Consider the following 12,513-nt stretch of genomic DNA (forward strand, 5'->3'; position numbering starts at 1 on the left):
GTTGCGCTAGAAAGAGTTTATGCTAGCATGACGTCATTTATACTAGTGATAGTGCAGCATTTGAGAGTGCTCTGCATATTAAATAAATGAAATTGGAAATTTTCCCATAATCTATTTTCCAGAAATTCTACATCTGAGAGTGAACCCTGTATGATTATTTCCAGCATTTTCATTTTCTCTTCCTCAAATGTCCTTTCTCTGAGGACATTTGATTCTTTAAAGCTATTTCAATATATTTTTTAAAGTATGTCTTGCTACTGAAGTAAAGCAGCAAAGACCTATTTTCCTAAAAGCATGATTCAGCTGTGATTCAGTTATCACTGCAGGGCATATATGTTGAAAGGCTGCCCACCTTGAACTTTCTCCAGCACTCATTAGAGAAGCTGCAGTTTTTACTGTTAATTTCAGTGGCTGCCAAATCATACCCAACAGGTGGTATACTTTCTCAAAATGCTCAGCATCCAGTTTCACAATGATTTCCAATTTGCCGATTTGCGCAATCAGCTAGGGGTGTGTGTGTGTGTGGGGGGGGAACTCAGTAATTTATGATCTCTCAGTTCTGAAACTGTTGCTTACGTAGTCAATTCTTTTGCTTTTTAGATTGATGCCTCTTTATATACTGCAGACTTAAACTATCCTGTAAGTACATTTGTAAATGTGAACAAATCTCATAAATATAAGTTATATAAAAAACATGTTGTATAAAATTTACAACTTGTAATTCATTGCTTACTCTGTCTTTTAAACAAATATGCAGTTCTAGCTATGGTACAACATGCACTAGTTGCATCGTGCCTGGACTACTGCAATGTGCACTATGTGTGGTCTTTCTTGAAAACTGCCAAGAAACTTCACTTGTTCCAGAATGCGGCAACTAGATTGTTAACTGGAGCTGGCTGTTGGAAGCATGTTACTCCCTGGCTGAAACAACTGCACTGGTTTCTGATTTGTTTCCGACCCCAGCATAACATGCTGGTGATAACCTTTTAAAGCCCTTCATGGTTTGGGACCAGGATATCTCAAGGCACTCCTTTTCCCATACAAGCCTTCCCATTTCTTAAGATCAACTACAGAGGCCTTCCTGCATATCCCAACAACTCCTGAAATGCCTCTGGTTGGAACCAGGGTGAGGACTTTTTCAGTAACTGTGCCCAGGCTTTGGAACACCCTCCCAAGGGAGACCCACCTGGCTACCTTAGGATGAAGTCCTGTGGACTGCGCCCTGAACTTGGAGGCTTCTGAAATTCCTATGCCATCATGGGCTGAAGCCAGCAGTGCAGGAAGAGCAGTGGAAGTGATCTATGCCTCTCTGTCCTCCAATCTCCTTTATTTTTACTAAATGGGTTTTCCAGCCCATCTAGTGAGGGTGCTTCAGAGGGGGAAGGAAGGAGGCTGGAGGAGGCTAAGGATAAATCGTATCCTGGCCTATATGGTCTCATCTCTGTCCTACCCGCTGGAACACCCCTTTCCTCTTCCCCTTCCAAGGTCTATGTTCTGACCTCCATTGATTTTCCAATCTTGGAGAGGGCCCTGGCAGAGTTGTAAGCTGTAAGGAGTCAGGCCAGAGATTTGATCTCCAGCTTCCTCTTCCAAGGTTGGAGCAGACCTCAGAAGGTATTCTGAGCCACCCTATGTTCATCCAGGGACCATAGGATGGCTCTCTTAAGAAATAAAATGGGCGTTTTATCATTTATTTATTTATTACATTTTTATACCGCCCAATAGCCGAAGCTCTCTGACTAGCAAATAGAGTGTAATCAATCAGCAATTAATTAATCATGGAATTTTATACTTTATTTCCACCTTCTATGTATAACCATACCATGCAGATCCATATAAATAAGTGGACCCTAATAGTGCAAACTTATTCATGTCTATTCAGAAGTAAGCCCATAGAATTCAGTGGGACTTACTCCCAGGTAATGGTGTAACAAAATCCAAAATGAGATAGCAAGTCTGAAGTTTCAGGATTTACAATTGATGGCAGAGGAGGCTATAAAGATAGGAAATTTAGAGTTACTGCATAGTCTGGAGATAGAACTTCAAGGTTCACATTTGATGTTTTATGAGCTTCTTTAGGGGCCCCACATGGGGCTGGAAAGCAGTATACAAATAAATAAAAATATTTGGATCTGCATTCTATTGCCATGCATGAAAAGTGGAAATATATATTATAAAACCCCATGATTAATAGTTGATTGATTAGTTGCATTAATTACAAAATTATGCATGGTGTGGAGAATCTGGATAGGGAGACATTAATACTAGAACCCAGGGTCATCCCATGAAGTTGATTGGTGGGAGATTCAGGACAGATAAAAGGAAGTACTTCTTCACACAGCACATAGTTTAACTATGGAATTCATTACCACAAGATGTGGTGATGGCCACCAATTTGGATGGCTTTAAATGGGGGCTGGATAAATTCCTGGAGAAGGCTATCCATGGCTACTAGTCCTGATAGATAAGTGATACCTCCAGTATCAGAGGCAGCAAGCCTCTATACACTAGTTTTGGGGAACTTTGGTAGTAAGGGTCCTGTTGTGCCATGTCCTGCTCGTGTTTCCTGGTCGACAGCTGGTTGGACGTTGTGTGAAGAGAGTGCTAGACTAGATGGACCTTTGGTCTGATCCAGCATGGCTCTTCTTATGTTCTTACGACAATCCTGATACCATGTCCATTGGCTTCTTTAATCCTGAAATCATGGTATTCATCAACATATTAATTCTTCAATGTGCTAATTTCATGACACATAGAATTTTGGAATTAGCACTGTACAATCTCCCTTACATCTCTGACTCATTATGGGAATATTTTGGGAAGCCTAGTCAATGAGGACAACTTACCTGTCAAATATCACCTATCAATAGGCACTTTCACATGAAACCATTGGTTGACTAATGGAGAAACTACAAAAACAAATTCTTTTGATTCTTGTACTGAGACATATTTGGTGTTTGAGGGTTTATTTTTCACTATGATGCTCCACACCCAACTTCAATATGATATTCTAGTCATGTTATTTATTTATTACATTTTTATACCATCCTTCCTCTAAGGAGCGTAGGGTCACTTGCAAGGTTCTCCATCTCCCCATGAGACAGGTTTTGCTGAGAGAGTGTGTGACCTACTGAACTTCACAGCTAGGATGAGTTTTAAAGCTGTAACTTCCCGGTTTGTCATTATCCAACATGGTTTATTTATTACATCTATAACCCGCCTCTTCTTCCAAGGAGCCCAGTGTACATGGTCCTCTTCCTGTCCATTTTATCCTTCCAACAACCCTGTGAGGTAGGTTAGACTGAGAGTCAGTGACTGCCCCAAAGTCACCCGGTGAGCTTCATGGCCAAGTGGGGATTTGAACCCAGGTCTCCCCAGTTTGAGAGCAACACTCCAGCCATTTCACCACACTGGCGCTATACTTTCATCTCTTGTTTTATTGTAATTGGTAACTTTCAAAGTAGGCATTTTAAGCAGAGTAAAATTATATGGCGTAAGCATCAAAGTCTATGGTCCAGGCCAGATGTTGTTTTTCTTTTATACACAAGCCCTTTGCTTATATGTACAAATGCAATGTGTGGGCAAGATGATCATAATTGTCTGGCAGCATCCTCTGGGAAAGTGGGGGTGACCTTTTCTAGCTTCTGTTATTACAGAGGTTGCTGATGACCAACAGCTTTAATTGTATGGCTCCATATAGTAGATTTATACAAGTAAGATTATACTTTTGAATCAGGCAGGGTAGCTTGAATGTATGGAAAATGTCGTGACAGAATGAGACTGTAAAACTTTCATATTGTAAACCCATTGAATTTTTCTTTCTTTCTAGGTTACTTGTAATATATCAGTTGTGAAGTGTTTTTTCCTTGAGTTGCAAGTACTTTTGCATGAATCTAAAATCGGAGGTGATGAAGAGTTTCATGACAATGTGAATCGTGTGTTCAGATCTGTCAATAAGTTTTTATCAGGCCATCAGGTAAGTGTAACCTAGGAGAAACTGCATTTTGCATTGTAGCTGCATGCAAGGAACACAGAACAGCTCCGCCACCCCTTGCAAAGTGTGGTACAAATTGACCATCGTGGGCTGTCAAGTAGTCCACCTCTTCTTCTTGTGGCCCAGAGCATAACAGGCCTCTAGCCACCTAAAAGAAGCTCCATTGGGCAACTCTGAGCAGACAGAATATAAGTGGAGAAGTCTGATTTCTTTGATGCCCTCATTGCCATGGAGTAGGCTTTCAAATGAGCTCTCGCCCACGTTCAAATGGATTTGTTCCAGATTTCCCCCCAACATTGCTCTAGTCAGTGTCCCTCTCATTTTATTGCCCGCAGCAACTGGAAATCTAGGGGAGTTATTGGGCTCCACTCCATGGGAGAGGATGTCCAAGAGTGATCATGGGCCGGGCCATCTCTCTATTCCAGAGATCACCTACTGAGGAACCAATTGGAAACCAATAACTTAATGTATTTCATACTAAGAGTTACAGGTAGAATCTTCCCAATCATTAAAGCCTGCATGTAGAAATCCCACTGACCTTATGGAATTTCAGTGCATCATGAGTTGTTTTCTTGAACTAGGAGAATACTGTCAGGATTTTAAAATGTTCTGCAAGTCACATTTCAGAATTAGGAAATCGTAATAAAATATTCTCAACCTAACTAAGGAAGTGATCCTATCATCATCATCATCATCATCATCATCATCATCATCATCATCAATGTCTTCATGTCAGTCATGTGCATGTGTCTTCCCATCTCTTTCAACGTTGTCTTTATTTGACTAGCACAATGCTAACTTCTTAAACTTTTCATTTTTGCAGGGCAGTGAAACATCCCAGTGTCGAGAATGTGAAACATTCGAAGAAAAAACATATACAGAATTTATTAAAGACTTCACGGTTGTGGCACGACGATTCAATAAAGAAGAGCACCCAAAAAGCGTTAAATGACATATTCCGTTGTAGCAGGACGAACTAATTTCTTGCCCTCTAGAAATAAAAAATTGGGAGAATATAACAGGATCATAATGAAAGAGATGGTGGCAAGTGAAGCCTTTCCAAACTTTTCAAAAACTACAGCCGGGGTGTTGAACCTCTTTCAGCCCACAGGCCAAATTCAATTTCAAAGAAGCTCTTGGGGGCACAGTGGTGGACAGGGCTGAAAGCAAAATGAAGTGGGTCCCAAGGCAAAGGGGATGGGGCCAAAATAACAAAATACTATCATATTGTTGTTTAAAGCTGTTACTGCAGCAACAAAACCTTAGAAGAGGTATTCCGGACTTTTAGGATGAGGAACAAAACATGCAAAAGTCAGGAAACCACCAAACATTTGGTGGTTAGTGGAAAGGGGTGAAGTCAGGGGAAAGAGGCATGAGCATCTGGGGAGCCCTGGAGGGCAGGATTTGGCCCATGAGTCTGAAGTTCTGCACCCCTGTCCTAATAGGATGCTTTTAAAAGATTACCAGTTTACAAAATATGGTTGAGCTTAGTATGTTGATATACAAACAAAACGTTATGTAATAAATAAAGAAAAATCTCATTCAATAGACTACCATAAGAGTTGCTATTAATATATTGAAAGTCTAGTTTCTAAGCCACTTGTTTTGAGAGAAGGAATTTATTACATGCTTATTGGAGAGTAAAAAAAATGAAAAGAAATGCATTAAACAATTATTTTAAATACACTAATATATTAAAGAATGTACCTACGGTGTTTGTCTCATTCTATTTTTTACCTTAAGATTATCCATGCCCCCAGGTTATCAAACATGATTCTTCACTTTTCCTGTACACAATCATGATGGACTCTCTGGTGCCCTGTGGACCAAAGCAGACATTATTTTAAATGTGTTTCTTACAACTGAGTCTTCATTGTACTGTACATTAGATGCAGGAGAACCAGTCCAGATCTTAAAAGTCCTCCAAACCCCACATTATGGTCCCAATCCATATTGGTCCTGTTCAGATAACATGCTAAGCCATGGTTAGGCCACTAACCCTTTTTCAGCAAATGGTTAGTGAGCATGTTTAAACTGTGGTTATGTAGCCACCATGGTTAGAAATGGTTCACATGACATGTTAAGTCACAATGTTTAAACCACCTGTAACGTGTCGTCTGAACAGTGTCATTGGGGGCTACATGCCTACTTGAAGATAAAGCTACTAGACAACACATATAAAGTAATGTCTGTTTTGGCCCTCAGGCATAGTTAAGCCTAACTTCAGTGTGGTTATGAAGGCCGGAGAAGCTGAAATAAACGCTGAAATAAAATGACCTCATAGCAAAACGGGCAAGGTCATACAGGTGTCAACATTTAATTGTAATGCAATATTTAATTGTACTGCAATATTTTCAATACATTGCTTTACTTTAAAAGATTAGCTATACTACTAATAATTCATCAGGTTGGATCCAGACTAAGTTGAACTTCGGTCCACTTGAACTCAATGGGACACATTAGGGATGATTTAAGTTCTGTTGTTTTCATGGAAACTAGGTTCAGCTAACTTCGTCCCTAAAATTCAAGTCTGATTAATGGAACAGTAATGAAAAAGATGAAGTGTTATGGTTTGCATCTTTCATTCTAAAGATAATAGTGGTCAAGTGGAATGGTTTAGGAAGCACTGTATTTTTTAAAAAATAAGGTTTTTAAATCTTATTCTGGTACATTTTGCTGAAGCCTGACATTTGTAAAGTTCCAAACACAAAAAGGAATAAAGATAAAAATAATAAGCCAAGTTGAACTCAAGGGTACTTCCTTCTAAGTAGGTATGTATAGAATTGCACAGTAAGTCAAGCAAATTCACTTGAAAGTACATTGACCAAAGATGTATTATAATTCAAAGCACTGAAATCATTTTATAACATTGGTAATGTATTTTCTTTCATTCTTTACAAAAGGAGACTTAATAGTTTGCATAGTATGCTTGGTTAACAGTATTTTAAAATTAAGTTGCTATGAGCTGGTAAGCAATCAGAAATGCTCTATACTAGACTAAATATATCACACAGAATACTGATTCTTCTTTTGATCCTCAGTTTCTTCAACTTAGGATTCTAAGGAGAAGAATGGCATTAAATGCAAAAAAATATACCAATTTTTTGGCAGTCTTCTGTTCAGAGCATACAAACATATAAATAGATCATTTATTTTTCTCTGTGTGGGCTGCCAAACTTCTCATAGATTGCCACTTCATGTGACATGGGTAAAAGTTAGTTGAGGACTCAGTTGTGATATATGAGTAGCACTGAGTTTTATCAGATAAAGTACAGGGAGTTGAGATTCCTTCCTAAAGCTACAGTTAAACACAGAGTTAAGAACATTTAAGCCTTCTAATTTCAACAGATTGTGCTAGAACAGCCTTCCTCAACCTGGGGCACTCCAGATGTGTTGGACTGCATCTCCCAGAATGCCCCAGCCTGGGGCATTCTGGGAGATGCAGTCCAACACATCTGGAGCGCCCCAGGTTGAGGAAGGCTGTGCTAGAAGGTGGCTTGAGAGTATAAAGAGGCCTTACACTAAATAAATATTGGCAATGAAAGTGTAAATAAAGTACTGAAAACGTACAAAAGATGTTGGGAAAAGTCAACGTAGCAGCAACAAACGCAGCTCCAGCAAAGAATATCTGTTTTATTTTTTCCAGTGCTTTATTTACACTTAGTTTGCCAACCTCCATCTCCAAACTCCTGTGAGCAGAAATGGAGGGAAAGGGAGCTTTTTGCCCTGTTAAGTGACTTCAAGCTCTGAAAGTGGAACACTACAACTGGGTACCCAAGGGTTGATTTGCCCTATCTTTTCAGCACAGCATGATTTTGCAGTGCTGCGGCTATATTGAACTCTGCCAAACAATTTTGGCTTGGTAGAGGAAATATAATCAAGTTAACCAAACCAAACAAAAACATTGTAGAAGACGGAGTTAGATTTGCCCCTTGTGTATCTTAAGTGACCCCCACAGATAATCTGGCAAATAAGTTACTGTCCTGTACAGATGTGAATCCACATTTTACAGACAAAATAATTGCTTAACTTAGAAACAAAGACAAATACTATTAAAATAATATGAATGCTGCCTTGGCTCCCACTTGGGACTGTACTACATAGCAGGAAGCCCCATCCAGACATTATTCGGAATTATGTGCCTATGCATTCAAAGGTCTTTTCCATTTTAAATACTCATTAAGAGCTTATTTATTAGCTTGCCTTTCAAGTAAAAATGGTGTAAAAGGCAGATAATAAAATAGAGATAAAAAGTAAAATCTCAATTAAAATATAACAAAAAAAACAAAGCAATTAAAAACACAACAATAAATGAAATAGAAAGCACCAAAACCAGTTAAAAAACCCTTCAGCAGCAAACTAAGTTATCTTTTATTTATTTATTTAAAACGTTTCTATACCACCTTTCTGCAACCAATGATGGCAGCCATCCCAAAGGCCTGCCCGTGGGAGGACAGCAAAGTGGGGACCAACCTGGGCCAGATCTACACTAAGCAGGATATGACACTTTGAAAGTGGTTTGAAAACTACATATGGAGTGTGTCCTGGGCCTCAACAATTGTCACGACTCTTATAAACTGTTTTAAAGCAGTAGTGTGTAGATCCTGCCCTAGTCTCCCTTGGTGTGGAGTAGCCACTGAGAAGGCCCGGATTCACAACCTCTGCAGGGTTGCGCCAGATAACCCCCATGTCGAGGAGCAAGTGTGGGGTTTTGCTGTCATCCAGTCTCTCCCCCCACCCCTCCCTGAGACTAGGGCGAGAAGGAGGAGGAGAAGGAGGAGGCAGCAGTGGCAGTCCTTCGGGGAGGGGGAAAATAATTTAGGAGGGCAAAGAAGATGTCAAGTCAGCCCCCTGGTCTCCCCCCACCCTCCTCTTGGCTTTTTATCCAAAATATCAGTAGCTGAGGGTTCTCAGAGCTTCAGGCTCCAGACACCCAGTTCCCACCACTCCATTACCAAAATTGTCATTGTACACTGGGTAGAAAATGTCTGCTTGGGCCCATCTGAAAACCAATGCATAACATAAGTAACAATCTCAGCTGAGCCTAATTTTCATGAGGTTTTTATTTTTATGTCAAAATGTGCACGTTCAACTTAGAACCCCTTTAATAGGTAAGCAAATTATGCAAAATTGACAGGGGAGTTATGTTTTACCTCTAGGTCCTGGTCTGCTTCCAGATGGGTGGCCCTCTAGTGCTAATAATCATTACTCTTCCTCTGTGAGCTACGAGCAGAATTGCAATTTACTTTCCCACCATGAGAGATATGTCTACAACAGCAGAATAAATAACAATGGGTTGGATCGAGATTTAGACACCTGCAACTGGGCTGGTGGAAGCACCTGCTACTTTCCGTGGCAGTCCCTTCCGGCCCTTGAAAATGCTACACAGAAAGTTGAGGGACCCTCCTGAATAGGGTGGGCTCTGGTGTGGAGGGCGAAGGGGGGATCTCTGAAAATCAGGCAGAGGCACTTTCCATGGGCAGGGAGCTGTTCTATCTCAAAAAAGACAGATGCTGAATCCAATCCAATGTCATTAAAAAAAAAACTGCTTCAGGTAAACATGTATTTAGGAAGCCAGCAATAAAATAGGTTAAAAAGCTGGACCATTACTGATGAGTGCTTCAGCGCCTTGTGTATTGTTGGAGGAATTAATTGGTTCCTTGCAGAAAGCTAAGCCTACAATAGCAGTTTATAAAAGTCTGTTGGACTGTAGTAATGTAGATGTTCAGAAGGTCAGAGATGAACGGAATAAGGAATTGGAATGCAATCAATTTAAAGTTGCTTTTAACTTCCATTTGTACTAATTCTTTAGATTTAAAATTGGAACTGATTCAACAAAAATGGATGTTTCTTGTATATTGGACACCACAAAGGCTTTCTAAGAAGAAACTGCCCGGCTCTGCTAGATGCTGGCAATGTAAAAAGGACACTGTCTCTCTGAGGCATATGTTATAGTCACATCCTGTAGTGGCTTCTTTTTGGTTGGAAAGCAGTTTTTGGAAAGCAGCTGTCGTATTTTGCAATGCCTAGACTGGAGAAGCTGCTACTGTTCCAGGCATGAGGGAACTGACACAGAGTAATTTTTGTTTTCCTATGAGAATGGCTTGAGGACACTCTATTGCATCCATTACCCCTGAACTGGAGAATGATATGATGTAGAGATAATAGGTACCGAGAGATGTGGAGTAAAACAAATAGTCATAGTTTGCTATGCCTGTACCAGAGAGTTGGATAGTGGGCTGATATGAAGTCCTGGCTAGCAAATTACTACTAGTACAAACATCCCAGTCATAGGATGTAAGACTATTAGGTGCAGGAAATTGGGAATTAAATAGAAGACAGCCAAATAAATCCTCTGTGATAAGAAGCTTGACTTCCATATCAAACTATCCAAGAAAAGTACTGTTGGAGGATTTCAGTACTAAATCACCTTCTCTAATCCCTCACAAAAAGTCCAGCTTTACTTCTGTGAACATTGCACATCTTGGCAGAACATAATTAAGAAGAATGGCAGGAGAAAGTAAAGGTCAACTAACCTGTTATTAAATTAAGAAATGGGGCAGGCAGAGAGAGAGAGAGAGAGAGACAGCACCTCACTTTCGAGTGAGTGATTCCTGCCATGGGATACAAGCTCTGAGGAGGCTGAAAACAGAGCTAATGATAAGTTGGAAGAGGTTGGTGTGCAGGAGGCTATGTGTGCCCAGGAAAAGGCAAGCAAGCACTGCAAATGGGGAAGGAAAGGGACTAGTGGGAAATGCAGGTAAATGGACAGTGGCTGTCACAAGGAGAGTTGAGTAATGCAGCATTAAAGTGGGACTGTAAAGTCAGCATTGCAAAGTAATGAAGAGGAAGCAGAGGACGAAGCAGGAAAAAAAATCTTTGAATCATGTTCTGAAAAGATTTTGATAATGCTTGAATCCTGTGTTCCTCTGCCCCCAAATATGGTCAGGGGTGCAGAACCTGAAGCCTGGGCCCCAAATCCGTCCCTCTAGCATTCCCCAGATGCCTTCTTCCCCTGGCCCCAAGCACCAATTGTCCGGTTGTTTCATAGCTTTTGTGCAGTTTTTTCCCCATTCTAAAAGATTGCAACGCCTCTCCTATGGCTTTAGTTACAGGCAGTGAGAGCTTTAAACTACAATAATCCGGTATTTTGGCCCTGCCCTTTTCCCTTCAGATCCACCCATCTCTGGAATGTGCTTGCACAGAGATTCTCTAGAATGGAATTTGGGGCTGAACAATCAATCAATAAACTTTGAACCCACCGTTTTGCACACCAATACAAACAGTAAAGAAAATGTGTTAGTTTTTTTTAAGTGGGACAGGTGGGTGTCAAGAAAGGTGTCCAGATTTGCATTGGTGTTTGCAGGCATGAGGTTGAGCACCCCTGCTATAGGCATTCTATTACTAGAAGTCTCCATGCATTTGTAGAAAGCAGCTCAGACAGTGAGCTGAATAAATCTCATGGAACTCAGGAGTACCTCTAAATAAGAGGTGGGCTGCTATTTTATGCTCTGCTGCTCAAAATACAAGATTAGAGCTCAAGTAGTTGTTCTCCTACAAAGGTAGTGGGAGGTCTCCCACTCCATCCAAACCAATGCTTCAAGGGGGAAGCTCTTATGCAGTTCAGAAGAACACTTCCATCAGCCCTAGTCAGCATAGCCAATCGCGAGAGGTGATAGAACTTGTAGGCCAAAACATCTGGAGGGCCACAAGTTGCCCACCCCTGTAAGTGTAGATATTTCCACAGAGAGCAGAGAACAGAAGAGTGGGGCTGCTGTTAACTGCCCCTTAGGCCTTCTCCTATGGTTCAGAATTCCTAACCTAGGCACCACCTTGAATTACACCTGATTACAAGAGGGGCCGACCAAGGGCAAGATGGATAGATGATATTCTGGAGGTGACAGACTTGACCTTGGGGGAGCTAGGGGTGGCAACGGCCGACAGAAAGCTCTGGCGTGGGCTGGTCCATGAAGTCACGAAGAGTCAGAAACAACTGAACGAATAAACAACAAAAACACACACAATGCCAGGCAAATAAGGATAACGTAGCTGAGTGGTGTGGCATTATGCCTGGCTTCTGGAAACTGGGGCCTAATCTACACCAAGCAGGATATAACACTATGAAAGTGGTATATAAAAGGGAGGAGCCACACCAAGCAGGATATAGCACTATGAAAGCGGTATATGGTATGTGTTATGGGCCCCAACAGTTGTCAGTGCACTTTAATACCGCTATAAAGCAGTAGTGTGGCTCCTGCCTTTTATATACCGCTTTCATAGTGAAATATCCTGCTTGGGGTAGATTAGGGCTCAGTTAAGATCCACAGGCACTATAAACATGCCAGGAATCTGCAGCAAGGCAAGGTGCTGTGCTGGAATGCAAACATTACAGATGGTGTGGTCAGTTTTAGAAAGATGCTCAGGTGCTTGTTGCAACACTGCACAGGTACGCTCTTGCCCACCTGGCATCACATTTAAACCAAGCTTCATCTAGCAGTTATATCGAGGGTAGTTCCTTT

General features: G+C 41.0%; 2 protein-coding genes across 4 annotated transcripts in view; both read left to right on the plus strand.

Moving 5' to 3' along the window:
* Positions 1-5,474, plus strand: part of IL15 (interleukin 15) — a 35,299-nt gene extending 29,825 nt beyond the window's left edge. For all 3 annotated transcript variants that reach the window (XM_063136359.1, XM_063136360.1, XM_063136361.1), the window contains 3 exons: positions 601-639; positions 3,830-3,976; positions 4,818-5,474. In XM_063136359.1, the coding sequence (XP_062992429.1) occupies positions 601-639; positions 3,830-3,976; positions 4,818-4,946 (315 nt within the window). In that variant the 3' untranslated portion in view covers positions 4,947-5,474. The remainder of the gene's footprint in view (positions 1-600; positions 640-3,829; positions 3,977-4,817) is intronic.
* SCOC (short coiled-coil protein) overlaps positions 1-12,513 on the plus strand; it is a 652,090-nt gene that overhangs the window by 488,889 nt on the left and 150,688 nt on the right. The window lies entirely within an intron of this gene.

This window comes from Elgaria multicarinata, chromosome 10, assembly GCF_023053635.1.
Source record: "Elgaria multicarinata webbii isolate HBS135686 ecotype San Diego chromosome 10, rElgMul1.1.pri, whole genome shotgun sequence".
Classification (NCBI taxonomy): domain Eukaryota; kingdom Metazoa; phylum Chordata; class Lepidosauria; order Squamata; family Anguidae; genus Elgaria; species Elgaria multicarinata.